At 35.4% G+C, this 23,398-nt stretch overlaps 1 protein-coding gene across 1 annotated transcript; it reads right to left on the bottom strand.

Moving 5' to 3' along the window:
* Positions 1-459: 459 nt before the first annotated feature.
* On the bottom strand, positions 460-8,539 carry LOC125241810. The gene is made up of 2 exons (XM_048150453.1): positions 8,412-8,539; positions 460-2,163 (listed from the first exon to the last, which is right to left on the bottom strand). Exons 1-2 carry the CDS (start codon positions 8,498-8,500, stop codon positions 465-467), a joined length of 1,788 nt encoding a protein of 595 aa, XP_048006410.1. The 5' UTR covers positions 8,501-8,539; the 3' UTR covers positions 460-464.
* Positions 8,540-23,398: the final 14,859 nt, after the last annotated feature.

Here is a 23,398-nt window from a genome sequence, read left to right as displayed (position 1 = left end):
ACCTATAACTGTCCAGAAGTTCGCCACATTGAGCAATTTTGGGCTATAATGAAGCAAAACCTCAGGACAAAGTTCACAGCTTCAAATTCCACTGAAAGTTTCAAAAAAGATTGGCCAAAGCCTTCCAGGATGGTGTCAAAAAGGGTAGCCCAATACTTAATGGGCAGCGTTCGAGGACGCGTAAGAAAAATAATTAAAGGCTAGGTCCAATTTTAGTTTGTTTATGTTTTTTTGTTAACTTTTATAAGGAAGCTGTCAAGTGCTAGTTTAGTTTAACAAAAAAATAATAAGTTGTACCAAAATGTTTCATGTTATTTTTGTCCCTATACTTATCGATACAGTCTTTACTTACTGAAAAAATGGCAGCTTACCAAATACACCTATATACTATAAGCAACACCCTTTTCTGTATGTATTTTTAGGTAAAAAACGTTTGATTAAAGGTAGTAAAAAAGAATAATGTATTATGGGTTTTTATTTCGATACATGTCACTTTGTATATATTCACATAGGACTGTCAGTAAGCTTGATTTTTTGTTAGTATTGCGGATTATTTTATCGCACAGCCCTGTCCCATCTATGCCCAAATTAACGCTACCCCCTTTCGTTTGTACAAAACGTACTGGGATAAGTTCTCTGTTTGAAACGAAATAAAGTCGGCCAGTTATGTCTGATTCATCATCTCTGAAATCATTATTTGGTAACTCTTCAATGCCGTCTATTATAGTTTGTATTGTATTATTTTGACATTCCTTGGTTATTATTCTTGGTATCTTTACCTCCTTTTCATCGTACGCACTTCGAAGTTCAGAGTAAGCATCAGTGACTGAGAGGTTTAACGATTCCTCACCGAAAACATCTGTGTCAGAGATACTTTCAGTTCCCAGGGTTTGTTCTGTGCTTAAAGGCGTGGTCGAGATGTGCACTAAAGAGGTATTATTAAAATAATGATCGTCGTCATTGTCACTTAGTCTGTTACTGTCTGATTTGTCTGTTAAAATTGGGCTATAGACATAGGTGTGCATAATATCTTCAGAACCCATAGTGACTAAATCATTTTCTGTATCTACTGGTGTGCTAGTGGTAGTATCCAAATTATCTGTAAATAATGTACTAATGGCTTTAATTTCAACCGAATCATCTACTGATAATGGATCCTCAGTGGTAGTCGATGTTACCTCGGAGAGTGCAGCTGCGGGGAAAGTTACATGTTGATATTCGTCCATATTATCCTTATTTAAAGTGGAAGACGCGTTTATGTCCATGACAGTCCAGTTTTCGATGCCGTTGTATGTGGTATCGGATGTATTTTCTTCAGTGCTTTTATTACTCGTTTTGGGTGATTCAGTGATATTGTCGTACAGGATGCTGGACTCGCACGGGAGTGTCGTTTTTTCTGGCTCCGTAAACTCTGGCATAATAGTTTTGGTAGGTTTAATTATGTTGTCAATGTTATTGACATTATCTGTTATTCTATTGACGGCTCTGGAATTGGGCTGTTTTTTAGGTAACCCCTGCTTTATTTCATGCAGGCTGTTTTGTACTATAGTGGCAGGCTCACTACACCATGTTTTAATATTTTCTTCTACATCCAAATCAGACAAGTGTTCATATTTGTGTAAATTTCTGCCTTCCCAGAATTCTTGAAATTCTTTCATAAATCCATGTTGCCTGGTGTAATGTAGAACCTGAAAGTCGAGACATTTGACCAAAGCTTTCTCGGTGGTATCAAAGTCATTAATAAAGGTATATTTCTGTTCAGCTATTCTATCTATATTCGACGAATCCTGAATTTCTATATCTAAATATAGCGGTGAATTTCCAGATTCCTCATTTATGCTGGTATGTGATATTGTTTCCTTCTTTTCGTATATGTCAATATGTGTGCTCTGCGAAGGCAAGAGATCATTTACGGCTCCTTTAGAGGAGTCAAATTCTCTATATATTCTATCTCTTGTTTTTGATAAAAACTTTGCAGGGTTTGAAATGAAGAAAGGCTTGTAATGAACTTTGTCTAGAATGATTCGAACATCCGCCGGTACAAAGTAAACGCCGGTTTCGTCAAGAGTAAGCTTGGATGACTCTTCGGATTCTATTGCAATGTCTAGAAAATCTTCACAATTGCAGTCCAGGGGCACAATGCTTTTGATTGGGTAGGATGTTCTGGAAAATAAATATCACATGTATGCAAATCATTCGATCAAAGGCTGGTCATATTTTCTAACAATACTTCTATAGTATTTTAAATCAACGAACTTCATCGTAAGCGAAATGGCTGTGCATGCTTGGAACCGAGGACTCACACCCCGAGGATTCCGTACATATACCTCTTTTGTATTTGATTTTATTACTTTTTGTAAGTATACTATGTCTTTCCCATTACGGAACAGTGGCGGCGGAGCCGAAGCCAACACGTATACGTAGAAATTTTTGAAATGTATGGGGTACAGCGAACGACTAATGCCCGAGCCAGAGAATGATTCCAATATTGAAGAGCACTGGTTTGAAAAGCAGAATATAGAGCGAAGGTTAAATAAACATGGCCTCTGAGTGAAACTTATATTTTTTCACCACACCAACCAGAGGCAAAGCCTTTTCGACAGACTAAAATGTATAAAAACAAATGCATTTTTAGGGTTCCGTACCAAAGAGGTACACAAGAAACCGTTAACCCATATTATCCGATCCGATATCGGATGTCGGACGGATTTCAAAGGCAAAAATCAAAGATGGCGGCTTAAATGTATGGGATATCGGTCCTACATCCGACATCGGATCGGATAATGTGAAAACGCACTTACGGTATGTCCGTCTGTCACATTACTAAATATCTCGAGAACTACTTATGCTATCGTTTTTAAATTTGGAATATTATAGTTATGAACAATGCTAACCTAGACAAACTTAAGGTATTTTTTTTTTAATTTATTAATATTAATTATAGAAAAGGCCAAAATGAAAGGGGGGCGTGTAAATGTCAAGATACTAGCTCAAGTGCGGTATCGTTAGAAAAAACTCAAATTGTACTTACATATCAAAACTATTTTTGATATTTTTTTGTTGTGGAAATAATAAGTATTTTGAGGGAAAATGCAAAAAAAATACCGTCCTCCCTTATCTCCGAAGTTTACCGACGAAAAATTATGAAAATTTTACGAAACAGTGGTTTTACGTTAAGTATTACAGATAAAATAAAATCATGATTGTACCTTGAAAAAATTTTTTTTAATTAACAAAAAACTTTTCATATTTTAACTTTCAAATTTACCACCCTTGCGAATGTATGGGGTAATGTCATTGAGGTATATGTACTACGTACTAGAGGCGACGTTGCCAAGCAAAAACACTGCACATGCTGACAAATGCGCGGGGTGCGGGGAGCGGTTATTTACGCGTAGAGTAGGTCTACCACCAGATGTGACACATTATTATATTCTGCCTAACGGGAATTTTACATTACAGTTAAATACGGATATTCTAGTCAAACTTATTTATTTATTTACAACTTGAACAATACAAATTAATACAAAATAAATGTGCTGTATGTATCTTCTTCTTTAAAATACACAATGAACATATATATGTGTGGTCAGTTGGTAACCAAGTTTCCTCAGCACGATTTTTTTGGACAAATCGTATAAATTGTTCCATTTTTTCATGACCAGGCCGAAGAAAACTGCAAAAAGTGAGCGTGCTAAAAATACAATTTTACTCAAAAACTATTAACTATATTATATTAAAAAATATATTTTTTAAATATTTTAGTAACATAATTAATGAAATAGTATGTAGTTACTTATTAATTTTCCAAATAGAAATATTTATATTTCGCAACTCTATTAGAGATGAAACACATTACATATGTAGTAGGAACAGTGTAAATGGCACATCTGCGCGGTTAACTTTTTATAGTCTATGATTGCGTCACCAAAATGGCGGCAGTGTCGCGCCCGCTCGCGAGTTTGTAGAATATTCAATCTTAAAATATTATAGACGAGTTTTTTGTTTAATTTACCGATGAAATGTCACACCTTGGCTTTTATTTGATTTCCTCGAGTGATTAGTACAATTTTTAAACACAAGAAGGCATTATTCACGTGGAAAGTAAATGCATCACGGCACGTCACTGCACCGCAAGGACCCGGTAAGGACTGACAACGTTGCGGTCCAGTGGACCGCAGTGCGTTGTGTAAAAATTCTCTTAGCAACGTCGCCTCTAGTACGTAGTACATATACCTCAATGGGTAATGTACTTAAAATATCTTCTTTCAAATAAATTAAAAACTGCCGAAAGCGGTTCACATTATAAAGAATTATCCCTGAAAAACCAACATACTGTATACAACATAGAGTTATCTGAGAAACCTAAGATAAATAGATATTTTTTTTTCACGAACTTATCTTAAGTATCATATTGTAGCAAATTTAGTCTACTTTAAAATCGTCCTAAGAATGGTTTTTCAAAAACTAGTCCTATAGGGTTACAATACTTACAATCGCCAAAATTTGGAAAATGAACGATTTTTTTCGCAGTTTTCTCGATTTTTGACAAAGTTGCGTTCGGCGCTCGACGTCACAAACTTGGATTATTCATTAGGCCAACATCATACAAGTCTGCAGAAAATCAGAACTACCGGATTTGACGAATACTACAGATGTATAAAGTTACTGAATTATACATTTTTTTTAAATGATATGTGTATTAATCCTACTCATATCAATATTTATCATGTGTTTGTTGTTCCTTTTCTAAATTTTATGTTGTTTTACTATTCATAAATTCATTATCTTTATTTGAATCTCTCAACTTGTTATTGTAACTATGTACCTATAGTTAAGGGGAGGGGCACTGTTTATCCTAAACCACAGGTTCGCCTACTTAGGAAACAGATCTTCTGATTTACTTTTAAGAATCGATTTGTACAAGTATTGTTCATTAAATAAAGGCCGTAGCGGGATAAGGGAAGAAAAAATGCCCTTTAATGATTAGAAGCTGGTTTTTTTTTCTCCAATTGCTAATTCGAGTCCAAAAAAACTACGACAGATACGTCAATGTCACAGCTGTCAATGTCACTTATGTCACTGTCAAAATACTTTTCAGGTTTCGCCAACCTTCTACATTCTTTATTTGGCACGTAAGAAATCCAAGAATACTTGATGATAAAATTGTGGAGAAAATTCTTTTTAGTTTTTTTGTTTTAATTCTCATACGTCAAATTAGTTCCACCGGTCGCCACTAATGATAAATGTTGGTAATTCGCATTATATTACGTGTATATGTGACAATTAACATCACCTTCATTCACGTTGCTAATAATAATAAAACTTAAACCAGACAAACGTATGCACTAAAGCTGCCCTATCTCAGTCAGGTGCAATTTTCGCCAATGTTTATTAAATTAGTCATTGAAGTCTAACAACCCATTACCAATATTAGAATGTTATTGCTGAAGGGTAGCACCCACAAACTACTAAGAAGATACGTAGCACCTGAACTGGCTCTCAGAATGGCGCGTGGCGAAGTCAGGGGCTCACGAAAGGTATTTCCTTAGCGTATTGAACGAGTGCCCAATGTATCTCTGAGACTCCTCAGGAGATTTGGAACCATAAATTGAAGAACATTACTCAAACTTACATACTCTCTTTAAGGTAAAACAATAGATCATTACATGTGCCATTTTTTATCTAAAAGGTTCATAAGTGTCGGTTGTCAATAAAGCGCTACTTGCATATTAACGTCTGTCATTCATATATCAGAGATGTAGTCTGTATAATTGTATATCTGTGTATCATACATAATAATAAATTCAAATACAGTTTGACAGACCATGGTGTCATGGCCGCTTCCAAAACAATGGCAGCCGTGGCAACCATAAAGCCCACTATACACTATTTCGCTGATTAGCTAATTGTAAAATATATGTATAAAAAATTGGTCACAATATCTATATCATCAATAGTTTGTTCTATACCGCAAAATATAGCACCAAATGTTATTGATACCTGAAGTGATACAAGCGCAATACCAACTTTACAACTAAAAATCACGGAAAAAAAGAAAAAAAATCGAGCGTCCTAGTATTTATGTAAATAATAAAAGACTATTAAATATATAAATCAAAGGATTGAAATAAATAATAAATAATTTATCTTGGCGTGTGTTTTTATAAAAAAGGATTATACTATTTTACAAACATTTTATTGCGTTGGCAACATCGTAGTAGTTTTTTTGGACTCGAATTAGCAATTGGAGTGCAAAGTTTTGTTGAAAAATTCCCAGTGGTTCAGCCGGCTGAAAAAAAAACAAATTCATGAAATATGATTTTTCTCTAAAAGTACAATCATACAATCATACAATCACTCTATCATACAAGTACTCTATCATACAATCTTTTTTCATTTTGGTTAACTAAATAGTACTTATAACCTGGAAGAAAATTGAGTCTCCAACTATAATATTTCTGCAAAAAGTACGTAAGTCAACATTTAAAAAAAAAAATTTTTTAGGTTCTGAAGGAGGGACCACTCTAAGTGATACTTCTAAAAAAGCCTTATTTAATGATCTGTCAGTCATATAAGTTTGACAGTTAAAATCGAAAAGCAACAGTGTCAAAATTTAAAAATAATGTTGGTTGGATTTTGTTACATTTTATTGTTATACCGTTCTTAACACCGCCAAGTAACTTAAAAATGTATTACCTGATCGAATGTGTAAAAATAAAACAAATTTTCGACAATATTGGCTTCAAAAAGATATACAGGGATTACAGGGTATATTTTGATAGCGGGTCAGTGAGGGCAGCTACCAGATCCCGTGCTGCTACGCAAAAACGGTCTAAGGAGACATTCCATCTATTTCAAATTGATGACAATTGGCGTTTACAGATTTTGGAAAAAACATTTTTCACAAACTCTTTTTAGATGCTAAAAGATCCCATTCCTCTCAAGGATCAAAAGTTTGTATGGAACCAAACAAAAATCCGGCTAAAAAATCCACAAATTGGGAAAAACTTTTCCAATACAATTTGTATAAAAATTTTTTTTTTATTTTCACATAAATTTTAATGCCAAACGATTCCATTCTTATTCAGTATCAATAGTTTCCTAGAGATCAACTTACGGTAATGTACTAAAAAGCCACAAAAAAAATCCCCATGTGGAAAAAGGTGAAAATGTATTCTAATTTTACTATATCTTATGTTACTGTTATGTTTTCATACATTATTACGGTCCTTCAATGTAACAGGACTAATTGGCGTAATTACATTACATAATACATTTTCATGTTTTCTCCATATTAAATGTATGGGGAAAGTTTTCTTCAATTTGTATCTTTTTAGTACATTACCGTGAGTCGTATGTAAAAATAAAAAAAATATTTTTTTCATATAAATTGTATGGGAAATGTTTTTCTCGATTTGTGGATTTTCAGCCGGATTTTTTTTTTGGTTCCATACAAACTTTTGATCCTTGAGAGGAATGGGATCATTTGGCATCAAAAAAAAGTTTTTGAAAAATGATTTTTTTCTCACGCCCTGTACCTATGTTATTTCCAAAATCTGTAAACGCCAATCTTCATCAATTTGAAATAGATGGAATGTCTCCTTAGACCGTTTTCGCGTAGCAGCACGGGATCTGGTAGCTGCCCTCACTGACCCGCTATCAAAATATACCCTGTATATCTTTTTAAAGCCAATATTGTCAAAAATTTGTTTTATTTTTACACATTCACACAGAAAATATATTTTTAAGTTATTTGGCGGTGTTAGAACGGTATAACAATAAAATGTAACAAAATCCAACCAACATTATTTTTTTAATTTTGACACTGTTGCTTTTCGATTTTAACTGTCAAACTTATATGACGGACAGATCATTAAATAAGGATTTTTTAGAAGTATCACTTAGAGTGGTCCCTCCTTCAGAAACTAAAAAAAATTTTTTTTGAAATGTTGACTTACGTACTTTTTGCAGAAATATTATAGTTGGAGATTCAAATTTCTTCCAGGTTATAAGTTCTATTTAGTTAACCAAAATGAAAAAAAGATTGTATGATAAAGTTAAATAATTTTAGAGAAAAGTCATATTTCATGAATTTGGATTTTTTCTTCTGCTGGCTGAACCACTGGGAATTTTTCAACAAAACTTTGCACAATCGTACTACTAAGTGTAAGTAACTATAAAAAAAAACCAGCTCCTAATCATAAAGGGCACTTTTTGTTCCCTTATCCTGCTACGGCCTTTATTTATTTATACATTAAAACAAAACAAAACAAATACAGGTCAAACTGACCAGCTAACAAGAAGAAACAATATAGGTACTTAAATAACTTTTCACTCGGAATAACAATTTGCATTCCCGATTAAGAGAGCCTCAGACAGGCGATAAAATTGTATATAATAAAACTTACTTTGTATTGCAGTAATTGTAGCATGTGCGAGAAATTCCTGGAGCCGCCATAGCCAACGACACGAAAATGGGGAGGTACACAGCCAACATCTCGGCACACTCGGACGCCACACACCACACGCAAGTACTAATTAGAAAAAAAGCGTTAATATTTAAATCGGCTGTGAGCGTAGCCGTTCTGGAAATGATTCTTTTACAATGGTAGTCACTAATTATTGAGCGATAAATGTTAATTTGCTTTGAAAACATCAGCTATTTGCGGCGGCATGGCGAAACGTGCCTAAGTATTAAGGTCGCAGAACATTGTTCACTGGATCGGCATGTCGCAATCGATAATGCATTGTCCGGAGATAACGGATCAGCATGCATGCTTATGATCTGATTTCTGAAGATGGGTATTTAGGGATAGAAACAATTCCCATAAAATACTTAATAAGTAATAACTTTATTCGAGTAAGTATCTCAATCGCACTAATCGCAGCATAACAAACATTTGTTAATATTTAGGTTCCGTAACCAAAGAGTCAATCGGGACCTTATTACTAAAACTTTTACTTTATTTACTAAAACTTGGCTGTCCAACGGGAGTCCTAGTCCGTCACCAGACTGTCTGTCTGTCTATCTCATAATAAACCGTGATAGTTATTCATTTAACACTTTCACAAATGATGTTTTTCTGCTGTCGTATACAACAAATCCTGAAAACAAAATATTAAGTATAAATATTTTAGTGGGACGCTCATTATAACCGACATGTTATTTCAAGTGAATGCCGTGGAAATGAGAGCGTTAAGAAGCATGGCTGGTGTAAAGTTGAGTGATAGGATCAGAAATAGCGTGATAAGAGAGAAGTGTGGAGTGGATGTAGATGTGGTGACAAAGATTGAGATGGGTATGTTAAGGTGGTTTGGGCATGTAGAGAGGATGGATGAGAGGAGATTAACGAAGAAAGTATATGAAAAAGGAGTGGAAGGGTCAGTTGGTAGTGGAAGACCTAGGCGAACTTTTCTTGATCAAATCGGGGAAATATTGCAAAAAGGCCAGGTCAGAAGTACTCGAAACCGACGAGCGTGTATGAGAAACGTTATGAAAGTGTGTGAAGCGAAAGTGGTTTGTCAGGATCGTAGTAAATGGAAATCCGTGATCTCTGCCTACCCCTCTGGGAAACAGGCGTGATTGTATGTATGTTGTATGTATGTATGTATGTTATTTTGCCGTTTCTACATATTGTGGATTGTGATACGATACCTTTCGTGCTCGACTGGCACTTGGCCGGTTTTTTATATCTTTTACTCGTACTATTACATTGACTGAAATCAGGAGAAAATATCTTTCTCTTTGAGACTTTACCGTGTCAGCTGCGTAGTGAGCCGGGGCGAGATCAGGCCAGAACAATGTAGGGACGTTGTGCTTCCTTACAAATGGCAGGAGTCGTTTCTTGAGACATTCCTTAATGTAAACATCTCGGTTGACAGTTCCCTTTGTGACAAAAATCGAGCTTTTATCGCCACATTCACAGATGGCCTGCCACACGAGGAACTTTTCATCGAATTTCCCGACGCAAACAGTGGTTTCCGTATCTGGAAGAGTCTCTTCTTTGCTCGATGTGTAGTATTGCGGACCAGGAAGGGTTGAAAAGTCGGCTTTTGTATACGTTTCATCATCAATGATCAAATGCGGTTTTTTTGAACGAAGGAAGTCGTATAATTTTCGAACTCGCTTTTTGATTATTGACCGTTGTTTCTGTGTAACTTTAGCCGACTTTACTTTCTTCCTGGTTTGCATACCAGCTCGTTGTTTAGCTCGTTGCACCATAGTTGCGTTAGACCCGCATTTTTTCGCTATGTCTCTGACCGACATACTACGATTTCGCCGAATGCAGTTGATGATCTTTCTGTCGAGTCTGGGCTCACTTGGCCCGCGAGGTCTTCCGCTTCGAGGCTTCTCGTCAAGAGTCAAGGTATTAAAATAGTTTTTTAATATAAGATCCACGGAGCTTCGGGGCAATTTTAGGTCTTTTGCGATTAAACTAGTAGGGCGTTGTGGATTTTCCCGCCATTTGGAAACGACTACTTCTCGACGTTCTTTTCTATTCATTTTTGCAGCCTTATTCACCGTAATACACGCGAAATTTATATTGGAATAATTAATATAACGTCTCGGGACTCTATGACAGGATGAAAATGGTAGCCATTTTGTTTAGAATTAGAATGACACCTGTTTGAAATTTACAGTTTTTTTTCGTTACAGGCCTTACTTGTCATAATTTTTGCTTACGTAATACTTGAACGGTTCCTTGTCCAAGGACAAGTATATCAAGATATAGTACCACTTTTTACTTCCTGATAGCGCAATTTTGGTCGCGATAGGCAAGTACAGTTTCGTAATCTTCGGCGAAGTGAACCCATTGACGCAAACACCTTCCTGCTTACCTCGTTAATCTGAGGAACCCAAGATAAATGACAGTCTATTAAAACCCAAGATTCTTTACCTTTTAGAAAAAGGAATACGACATCAGCAAACGTTATGGCAGGCAGCGGAGATATTATCCTAGGGATTATTTGGAAAAACCACACAATCGTTTGGAAAAGTTTTTGCAGGGTTGACTCTTAGTCCGTAACGCCTACCAAGTGAAGGAGAAGTCTTAAGATGTAGCTCTTCAAGCTGTTTTGAAATTTATATCTTTACAAGTGTTAGAATATGAACTGAAAGAAATTGCACGTGTCATAAAGCGGGTCTAAAGTACTCTGTACTCGATGTCGGTATCCGGATAATGGAGGTTTTACTGTACAAGTAAATGATATGATCCTTTAATCACGTTGATTGATACCCCTTAGGTTGCGCAGTGCAATTCTGGACAGCACCGCCGATTGCACCAACTCTCCCGACAACATCTGTTTCTAGCGATGACGCTTGGCCAATGGCCATTCAAAAAGGCAAAGATCTCCCTGGCGATGTTCTGGGGAACAATTTTAAAACAAATAAAAGTCAATGGGATACAGGATGTAACTTTGGAGGAAGCCGCAGTAAGTGACTGTCTCAATTTCGGGAACGAATGAATGTAATCTGTCTCTCTTAAGTATTTCGGAAAAATACAAGAACAATCTCACCGGAGCTATTTGTCGTACTACTTGTACTCGTATACGCGAAGTTTACAATAAATGCTTAAACTCCTCCGTGGGTGGCCCGTACAAGAGTATGGTTTTTCCCTCAAATGTACAAACAACCAATTATGCAAACTTAATAAATAATAGAGCATATTTTTGGAAAATTAATTACGATATGGCATTTATTGATCAAATGGTAGCTGAAAAAATAATTCTCCGAGCAATAGTATACGAGAAAGCATAGACTCCGCTTCGGTAAAATAATTAGGTACTTAGATACACGGTAATTCCACGGAGGTTGAAGTGAATGATAACACACACAGCTAAATGAAGATTAGTACTGATTGCAAAAAAATTAATGAATGAAATGAGTGAGTGAATGTAAAAAAACCGGCCAAGAGCGTGTCGGGCCACGCTCAGTGTAGGGTTCCGTAGTTTTCCGTATTTTTCTCAAAAACTACTAAACCGATCAAGTGCAAAACTATTTTCCTAGAAAGTCTTTATAAAGTTCTACTTTTGTGATTTTTTTCATATTTTTTAAACATATGGTTCAAAAGTTAGAGGGCCCCCCACGCGAGGGACGCACTTTTTTTTCCTTTAGGAGCGATTATTTCCGAAAACATTAATATTATCAAAAAAGGATCTGACTAAACCCTTATTTATTTTTAAATACCTATCCAACAATATATCACACGTTGGGGTTGGCATGAAAAAAAATATCAGCTCCCACTTTACATGTAGGGGGGGGGGTACCCTAATAAAACACTTTTTCCATTTTTTATTTTTGCACTTTGTTGGCGTGATTGATATACATATTGGTACCAAATTTCAGATTTCTAGTACTGACGGTTACTGAGATTATCCGCGGACGGACGGACAGACGGACGGACAGACAGACATGGCGAAACTATAAGGGTTCCTAGTTGACTACGGAACCCTAAAAACGATTAATATATTTTTGAAAAACATTATTATTTATTGATATACATACTTCTCATTAATGGTATTAAAACCAGTAAAAAATAATGAACAAATCCTTTTATAAACCACCGTCACTTGGCATAATTATCTTCATCTTATTCGTTAGGATTGATTATAAGGTTTTGGTTTTCGTTTAAATCATCTATCATAGGTTTCCCTATATCTTTCTTCGTCTTCTTGGGTTTTTCTGAAAATGCTGTTAAACGTTTCTTTATCAAGTGCTGCTATTTCTTCGTTTAATTTTCTCATGACGCTATTAAATGTGAACTCAGTATTACTAGCTGGAAGTCGCGGTGGCACGAATAACATTTTGCTAAGGACAAACGATATTATTTTATTAAATTAAATTGTCCGGTGAACTTTATAGCTCATATGAAATTTCACTTCCAAATAAGTATTCAGCTATCGATATATTTTACATCGGAAGGATGTCCCTATGTTAATTGACGTTAAAATTGCTACTGCGACTTCTATGTCTGCTAATAAGTACCTAATGAAAAAATAGGTACTTAAACACCATTTTAACAGCTACGATGATAAAATAAGGCAATTTATTACATATTATCTTTGATTTCTACGATTTATATTATAATCATAATCTGACAATTAATTAATCACATACGAGATATTTTATTTTCTGTTTTGTTTGAAAATTGTTCTATAGGCGTAATTCTTAACAAAATAGTAAATAGAAACTTTTTGGTCTTTCTTACAATTCACTGTTGAATCTGCAGTCGGTACACGGTAAGAACACTAATTTCAAAATCTCGTTGTCATTACATGACAGTGTTATAGTGTGCGTGGCCTCAACTGAGTTGAAACTACCATAGCCGGTATTACTTCATGAAATTATTATGTAAAACGATTTCACAATTAATTCTTAGTAGAAATGAAGGTAAGTTTTATAATTATAACTGATCATAATAGGATTGATTTCATCTTCGTTGTTTCAAAATATTATCAATTTATAATTTTTGGAGTGTTATATGAGCACGAGTGGTTAATTAACAAGTTTGATCTTTTGTAAAACAATCATTTGATTGATTTTCTTATAAAGTGCCTGTTGGCGCCTATATGAAGGCATGAGCTAGATCGCTTTTGGCGACATAAATATTTTCTTTGCTAAGGCGTAATACGTAAGTGCATTTTGGATTTAGGTAGTACGATTTACGTAAAACTTACACCTCGTTATCTAACGCTCATTTTGGGGGCAAATGATGGGGCAGTTTCGATAATCGGTAACTGGTCCGGCCATAGTATGTATGTCCTTCTTACTGTTTAGTCTTTTATACTTACGCCCTAATTTGCTTTAATAGTCATCCCGTTCATTATATTTAATTAAATAGTTGGGCAAGATATATTATAATCATCTAGGAGCTTAGTTCTCTTTGCTCCATCTCCCCAAGTGATTATTTAAAACATACCGTACCTATATACGTAGTAACATTGATGTCAGCGTGCGTAGCCGAATGCACAAACGCTCACGAAACCAAACGCTCGTAGATATCTATCTCTTTCGCTCTTGCGTATTGGCAAGACAGAGCCAGACTACCTTTCGCGGCGTTTCGTTTTCGTTTCGCGTCAACCTAACTTAATAATGAAAATGAAAAAAAAAAAGCAGATAGAAACAATTGATCAATCCCGGAGGATTCAAACATATTATACTTACAACTATTTGGATACTAAATTCGATGAAATATAGAAAAAAAGTCAAATTTTTCTAAGAAATTAAAACTCTAATTATACAAAACAGCTTTTGGTAAAAATATGTCATAAATATATTTTTAAGCACTAGTCTCAATTTCTTTTGTATGCGTTGTATATTGAAATATCCCACAAAATAGTATAAATTACATCTGAGCTTACTACATACTGAGCAACCAACTTTCGGAACAGCCCTCGTATACTTGGTACCTACGTAAGTATTGAATGAATCCACTATTGATTATCATGTCATTTGTTGCTGCGTTCATATTAAATTATATCGTTTCCCAAGGACGACACCCGTATAAAATCAATACTTAGGCCTGCAAATGGTATTTTTCCCAGCCTCGGCTTTAATTTCATGTCCTTTACTATACATAGAATAATACAATAAATATGTATGTTGTCGCCGGAACGGAAAGGTACGTATTTCTTATAGTTATCTTTCATTGAAGAATATCGGGTCGAATCAACGAATTTCGTTAGGGGATTACCTGCGCCAATGACCTTCGATTTGTATCCATTTATATAATTATATGATGGTTTCTAAAGCCTACTGATGTGCCGACGGAAAGTTTCCAAAATTCTGAAATTTTATTTAACTAGGAAAACTTCGGAAACTTTCCATACTTTGTATGGACAATTGTATGGATAGAAACTTTCCATTTCATAAATTTAAATTCCCTTTATTTTTCGTGAAAGTTTCGTGAATTTTTCAAGAAATTTAAGATTTTTTTGGAAAGTTTCCGCAACTTGCACATCACTACTAAAGCCTATCATAATATTTATTAACAGCATCGTCTTTAAGCGAAATAGTATTTCATAATTACTTCACAGCTCATTGTTTCAGTGCTATTTAATTGCCGTCAAAGTTGAACAATTTTAGACCCAATAACTGTTTTTTTGGTCATAACTTTTGTTTTAATTAGTTTAAAATTTGAATCGCTTTCGTATTTTTAAAAGAGTCAAAGGAAAATCCATAAACCGGCCAAGAGCATGTCGGGTCATGCTCAGTGTAGGGTTCCGTAGTTTCCCGTATTTTTTTCAAAAACTGTTCAACCTATCAAGTTAAAAATAATTTTCCTAGAAATTTATCGTTCTACTTTTGTGATTTTATTCATATTTTCTAAACTTATGGTTCAAAAGTTAGAGGGGGGGGGGGGGGGGGCGTTTTTTTAAACTTTTGGAACGATTATTTCCGAAAAGTGAAAGGTCTCTTTAAAGCAAGAGTAAAATAGGTATCTCATAGGTAAGCGTGCTTCACCGTAGACCGCATCATCACTTACCGTCAGGTGTGATCGTGGTCAAACGTCTACCGTCTATCAAAAAAAAAAAAATTTCGTAAACCCGTATTTTTTCAATACCTATCCAACAATATATCACACGTTAGGGTTGAAATGAAAAAAAAAAAACACTTTTTTTTTCCATTTTTTAAGACGCGGTGTTGGGTTCGAATCACCGGTAAGGGCATTTATTTGTGTGATGAGCACATATTTGTTCTTGAGTCATGGATGTTTTCTGTGTATATAACTATACGTATAAGTATGTATTTATTAACCGCCGCCCCAAATCTCAAGGAAGGTGGTTCTCAATTCGTCTGTATGTTTTTTTTTAATGTTTGTTCCACGATATCTCCGTCGTTATTGGATCGATTTTGAAAAAAATTTTTGATTGAATGTATATGCAAATGCATACAGATTGGTCCCATTTTTATCAGAACCCACTTCTGATGATGGGATCCTGGAGAAATCGAGGGAACTCCTCAAATCTGAAAGGCATATATATGGTGATTTTTGTGTTTATATAAGAACAGCTTGCATTTACGGACGAAACAGTGACATTTGGTGCAGTGGAACTGCTAATGATGGTCAGAACGGAACTCCTCAAATCTGCACGGCACACTTATAGTGACTTTGGTATTTTTTATAAGAACAGCATGCACTTACGTCCAGAAGAGTGACATTTGGTGCAGTGGAACTGCTGATGAAGATCAGAACGGAACTCCTTAAATCTGAACGGCACGAATGACTTGGGTATTTTTTAACCGACTTCAAAAAAGGAGGAGGTTTTCAATTCGACTGAATGTTTCTTTTTTTTTTTTTATTTTTTTTTTGTATGTATGTTACTCGATATCTCCGAGAATCGTGGACCGATTTTCAAAAAATTTTTTTTATCGAACCAGTATAACCCCGAGATGGTCCCATTGGCACCAAGTCAGGGTCTGATGATGGGATCCTGGAGAAATCGAGGGAACTCTTCAAATGTTATAGGCACATGTAATGTTTTTAGTCTATTTTTCAAAGGTACACCAGTATTTACGTGTGATGGTAATAATTTTATGTGGCTGCGCTGCTGATGGAAGGTCAACTCCTCAATGGTTAGGAGTTAAAGGATAATTCTTTCACTACTGTACATGTATTCGGACTGATACATATAATATCACTAGGAACCACTAAAAATCAACAAATAAATAAACTTTTTAACAAAAAATAAAACCGCCTTCAAAAATAAGCGCGTTACAAAACACGGAGAAACTAAAAAGCCAAAAATAATAAACCTTTCAATTCAGATTTCTTATCGTATTGCAATAAGCTAAACATCCAAATTATAAACAAATCAATTATTTTTGGAGTCGGTACCAGCCTGTGTATGGTTGGGTGGGGCAAACAGGCAATAGCAAGGCGACGAACAGGTCTGGTACCGACTACAAAAATAATTGATTTGTTTATAATTTGGATGTTTAGCTTATTGCAATACGATAAGAAATCTGAATTGAAAGGTTTATTATTTTTGGCTTTTTAGTTTCTCCGTGTTTTGTAACGCGCTTATTTTTGAAGGCGGTTTTATTTTTTGTTAAAAAGTTTATATCAGAACAGCTTGCATTTACGTTCAGAACAGAAACATTTGGTGCAGTGGAACTTCTGATGATGATCAGAACGGAACTCCTCAAATCTGAACAGCACACTTATAGCACAGTATAATAAAGAGTACTATCGTACAGTATGGCCACTCCTGCTCACCGCGGAAAGCCCGCCCACCACCTCTCGGTTACCTCACAGTTACCACCTGTCAAAAACGCGAACAGTTAACCTGTCATATTTCACTCATACAAGCATAGTACGTGTTCACCTACACGAGCTTAGACTGTGTGCTAGGAACGCGCCTCTTTCATTATACATGATCGTCAGTGTCCGAGATGTGCTTATAGTGACTTTGGTATTTTTATAAGTACAGCATGCATTTAAGTTCAGAACTTTGACATTTATTTGTTAGGAGATTTGTTATGTTTGTTAAGCATATTGAGTTTTCAAGTCAAATTTTGTCAAGCTCGATTTATTATAATCGGATATCGGATTCATGAGGAATAGAGGAAACTCCTCAAACCTTAACGGTATAGGTACGTATATTCATTTGTGTTTCCATCAAATAATCAAAGATTTACATTAAAAGCAGTTTTAAAAAATACCTACAAATTTCTACATAATCCAATATTCGCCAGTTACTTTTCACCAGAACCCAAAAGGCGGTGTTTTTTTTTCCTTAAAAATGATCTATATACGGTGTTAACAAATTAGTCATGGATATTTTAAGGGACACAATTAACTTTCACTAAAAATTAAAACCGAATAATTTTCATGTTTTTTTTTTATTTTTTCATTTACCGAACAAAAAAATATTATCATTTATTTTCTAAATAATCATCCCCTATAACATAATTATATAATTACCTGTCAAGATGTTTAACAGTGTCTGTCATGTCCCGTTAACAGTGTCTAAACTAAAGAATTAAGTCTCGTTTAATTTATCTTATTCACAGGTGTTTTAATGTAGCAATTTTTTTTCCTGGATTTCTCCAAAAAACCAACAAAACCTATGATATTTCATACGTGAATATACTCCAGCAGCGGAGTACTATCAGCCGTAAAAATATCCGTGACTAATTTGTTAACACCTTATACATAAGTATGTATGTATAAGTATATCGTCACCTAGAACCCATAGTACAAGCTTTGCTTAGTTTGGGGCTAGGTTGATCCGTGTCAGGTCTCCCCCGATATATTTATTTATTTATCTAAAGACTATGTTTAAAAAATAAGTATTCATTTTTTTTTATATGGCTCTTACGAATAGAGATAAGAGATTGAAGAACCGATGGCCGTTTGTCTTATAATTGTATGGATTGTATCTGTAGTTCAGGAGTTTCAACTCAACACTTGTCAAAAATCTTTAAACTAAAAAATCCTGTGCTAGAATTAGTCCCTGTATATATATGTAATGCAGGGACTAATTCTAGCAAAGGATATACAGTTGTATGGTCGGTATGCAGTGTAAATGAAAAGTCGAAAGTCGTAGGCCCTTTCTATACTTTTACGTATTTGATATTTAAATTTGCAGGCTTTTGTACCCATTTTACAATACTTATAATAAGGGTGCAGATATCGGGTTATCCTATGATGAAACTCGAACACTCGCATTTTAAGACTAAATCATTACTTTTGAATATGTAGCGTATTCGCGTCTAATATTATTTTAATGACATTACAAACATTCAACCTCCTTTTCACGTTAAATTAAAAAAATAAACCATTATCAGATAATAACTACTGGTGTCTAATTTAGAACAATAAGTAGATATATTAAATAAATCCGTTTAACCTTTGGGGTGTCTGCTGTCCAATTAAATTCTTTTCATAGAAAATATTTTAATTTGTATTTTTCCAGTTAGATCCAGAGATCCCTGCCCTGTCAATTTTTCCTTATACATATATGATATGACGTTTGCTTCAGTAAATCCATATATGTATTGCAATAAACGGATTACAAGTCACCAAGATAAAGATGACACACTAGTGTATTTTTAAAGTTAACATAAATAAAAAAGTAAAAATGCGGCCTTTTATTTTGGTATTTCTATTTATGGAATAAATGTTTAATACTTATTATATATTTATTGATAGCGGCTCCATTCGTTCAGTATTCGTCCGCAATTCACTTTGACATAAGTCATTTGAACATATTACGATTAAAGGTTAAGATAAAGAGTTTTTACTGTGTCGCAGTTCCATTTGCAATTTTGATTCTTAGGTCTTATTACTAAGTTGGTTATGGCATGACTGATTTTTTTCTAAGAAGATAAGAAGTTAACGTTATTAACATCGACAAGAATGTGACAAATTTATACCCAGATATTTGAACATTTTTGTTTGGAATGTCCCTTCGGGACATCCCGGCGTCCATCTTTGGATAAAATAGAGGCTCATCTCTAAATTCCATTCGCTCACGCAAAAAAAAAAAAAAAAAAAAATTTTTGTTTGGAACTGTGCGTCCTAGTATTTAATGTCATTGTTCACCATCGTATGATGCGCGCAGAAGTGGGAATTATGCCCAATTGCCCATCCATCTGTGCATCATCCACCCTTTTTTGTCTTATGTATTTTCTTCATCCACCCTTTTTAGTCTTATGCATGTTGCATGTTATTTTCTAGTAAGATAAAAATCACTTCATAAGGATGGCAGTATGTTTTTCCTATTTTGAAGTCGTTGAGCTTTAATACATTTAAATGTATGCAAATAGATTTCTCCTTCCGACGACCGGTCAAGTTAAAGGTGATTACAGCGTGTTTGGCGCAATAACAAAATGAAAGTGTATTGCTATCGCATGTACCTATATTTAAACTGTGCCTTTTCTCTTTCTTCGCGATGTAGCGCAGATAAACCAATGAACAATTGGGGATAAAAGTTTACTGATAATATTTATAACAATGGGTTTACATAATATATTGACATTCAAGGACAGTGTTGCCAGACGTAATCTGAAATATACTTACAATAGAAATATAAAAAATCAGTAGATCGGAAGAAAAAGCAGTAGCTTATAATAATGATACCACATGAAGTTGAATAATAAATAATTTTTTAGAAAAAAATACCGCCGCCTTTGGGGTTCTGGTGAAAGCTACTTGCGAATGTAGGATTATGTTACCAAAGTCACTATAAGTGTGCCGTTCAGATTTGAGGAGTTCGGTTCTGACCATCATCTGCAGTTCCACTGCACCAAATGTCACTATTCTGGACGTAAGTGCATGCTGTTCTTATAAAAATACCAAAGTCACTATAAGCGTGCCGTTCAGATTTGAGGAGTTCCGTTCTGACCATCATCAGCAGTTCCACTGCACCAAATGTCACTGTACCGTATGTAAATGCATGCTGTTCCTTTAAAAACACAAAAATCGCCATATGTATGCCTTTCAGATTTGAGGAGAAAATTCCTGTGTGGTGACGGGTTAAGAATTTCACCACCCCCTTTCTTCCCGTGGGTGTCGTAGAAGGTGACTGTGGGATATGGGTTAAGTTCTGACAACCAAACCCAAGCTCTGCATGTGGTTCCCTCCCGCTTATCACACAAGTCTGATTCGGCAAGAAAGGCAACACAACGCAGATATGCTACGTGTCTTGGCGGACTCGGCGGATCAGCAAGGCAATGAGGATGGCCTAGGGCGGCGGTGGAGGGCGTATAGTCACCGTCGGCCAGACTCAGCATCCGATCCTCCTTCAGTCGTAGCGGTTTTCCGTTCCACTGATCCAAGGTAGGAAAGGACGAGTGTGTTAGTTCGTTCAACGTTAGTGCAAGTGGTTGGTGCAAGTGGGCCTTTAGAGGTAGAATTTTTACATGTATCAGTGAAATAGGTATCAAAAATAGGCAAAATTTTATTTAAAACTGTTCATTATTGGGTCCGTCACCTTAGTTGTAGATTCAACACTTTTTTCTTACAAAATACGGGGCGTGAAGTCCGTTATAAAATATTGTATTGGAAAGAGTATTTAGTTTGCCAAATCCTCGGATTAGTTGTCAAAGCAATTCCGGGCCTGGCATTATCATTGAAGAACATCATATATTTGAGTGATTTGAATGTACCAAATTACAACAAACTGTTACTTGTAGTTATTGGTACATGCAGCTTGAAAATTTTGGTAAATATTTCTTGCAATCAGGAGAGAACAATGAGCCCTTTTGAATATTCTTTTTGTGTGTAAAATGCTTGACAAAGTTATGTTCACTTGAGAAAAAAACTAATTATTATTAATGAAAACTTAACTCTAACAGAAATATTGGCTCTTGATATGTGGTTTTGATATGTACGAGGGCCAAACGGAAAGTTCTTAGAAAATCAAAAACTAAGCAAATTAGCAGCTTATTAGTTTTATTACATCTTTTTAAAATAGTGTTCCTTCACATCAATACATCGCTGTATCCGATGGAACCACTGAGAAAAGCACTTTGCCCACTCGTCTTTAGGGATAGTTTTTGGGCCTCTGTCAAATTAAGTCATAAGTTATAAGGGATCCAACGGGCACAAAGCCTCCTGACGGAGGATTTTGTGCACTTGACTCGTACCGATGCCTAAGGTTGTCGGGATATGCTGGTAGGTCACTCTTTTGTCAGTCTCTATCATACGCCGCACACACAGCACTGATGTTATCTTCAGCATCGCCGTAGAATGCCGTCCCTCACGCTGATAATCGGTGAAATTAGTGCGGCCACGTTTAATTTTATTAAACCAGATGTAAACAGTGCCACGAGATGGGGCTTCATTGTGAAAGGCCAAACGAAGTATATTATTATTCTGTAGTTGACTTAAATGACATCGAAAGTCATAGAAAATCATGGTACGAAAATTTTCGCTCGTGAAACACATAGGTACTGAAGTAAAACATATTTTGATTTTGTCAATACCCAACTTATCCTTGACATTTACAGTTTACCCCCCCCCCCCTTTCATTTTGGCCATTTTCTATAATTAATATTGATTCTGGTTCTGGTGAACGGTACTTGCGAATATTGGATTATGTAGATATGTGTATTTTTTTAAACTGCTTTAATGTAAATATTAGATTATTTGATAGAATTACAAATGAGTATACGATGCGTATACTGTTCAGGTTTGAGGAGTTGCCTCAATTCCTCATGAATCTGATATCCAATTATAAGAAATCGAGCTTGACAAAATTTGTCTTGAAAACTCAAGATGCTTAACAAACATAACTAAAATAACAAATTTCCTAACATGAGCTATGCGTCGCTGAGGAGTTCCATTATGATTATTATCAGAAGTTCCACTTCATCAATTGTCACTTTTGTTCATGTAAGTACTTGGTTTTCTGATAAAAATACCAAAGTCACTATAAGTGTGCACAAGACCGTGCTACATGGAAATTGAGGACAAGGAAGGCCGACCCCAAGTAAATGGGAACAGGTCTAGCAGGAAGAAGAAGAAGACTATAAGTGTGCCGTTCAGATTTGAGGAGTTCCGATCTGATCATCATCAGCAGTTCCACTGCACCAAATGTCACTATTCAGAACGTAAATGCATGCTGTTCTTACAAAAACACAAAAATCACTATATGTATGCCTTTAAGAGTTGAGGAGTTCCTTCGATTCCTCCAGGATCCCATTATCAGAACTGGGTTCTGATAAAAATGGGACCAATCTGTCTGTATGTATATACATTCAATAAAATAAAAAAATTCAAAATCGGTCGGGTAACGACGGAGACATCGAATAACAAACATTAAAAAAAACATACAGACGAGTTGAGAACCTCCTTCTTTGAGATTTGGGGCGGCGGTTAAAAAAATACTTTCAATTTGTAGAGGTTAACAATGTTCATAACTATTCTATTCTAAATTTGAAATTGATAGCATAAGTAGTTCTCGAGATATTTAGTAATGTGACAGACATACAGACAGACAGATGGACAGAGCGGTACCATAAGGGTTCTTTTTGTACCTTTTTGGTACGAATAACGGCGAACCCTAAAAAGAGGACTTTGCGGGCCCAGACCTGTGTTATATTTCCGTCACTTTCTATCTAGTGGTTAAAATCTCTCGTGATCCCCATGTTACATCGTGTAGGTAATAAGCATAAGGCTGTTGTGAGTAGCTCGTAAGATACCCGAGTAAGAACCTAGAAACCTCGACTCCTTAATGAATAATCTAGACACGCGGCAGCGTGTCAAGCCAAGTTCAAGTAACAGAGCTGGCGAGCAGCACCGTGTGTTATATTACACGAACCATTTGGAGCCACTTTTGACCGCCTCATAACTCAAAAACTATTTTACATAAACGTGCCAAATTTGGCTCATATATTGAGACATGCGTAATTGACATGTGCGCCAAATTTCATAAATACATCTCA

The sequence above is a fragment of the Leguminivora glycinivorella genome, chromosome Z (genome assembly GCF_023078275.1).
Source record: "Leguminivora glycinivorella isolate SPB_JAAS2020 chromosome Z, LegGlyc_1.1, whole genome shotgun sequence".
Taxonomy (NCBI): Eukaryota; Metazoa; Arthropoda; class Insecta; order Lepidoptera; family Tortricidae; genus Leguminivora; species Leguminivora glycinivorella.
This window is presented reverse-complemented; position numbering and strand designations above follow the sequence as displayed.

What these genes read in the sequence shown, in the direction of transcription:
- LOC125241810 (XM_048150453.1), bottom strand. Translation starts at nt 8,500, where the DNA reads ATGTTGGCTGTGTACCTCCCCATTTTCGTGTCGTTGGCTATGGCGGCT. An exon ending in TACAATTACTGCAATACAAA is followed by an intron (nt 2,164 to 8,411) that starts GTAAGTTTTATT and finishes TTTATTTTCCAG; the next exon opens with AACATCCTACCCAATCAAAA.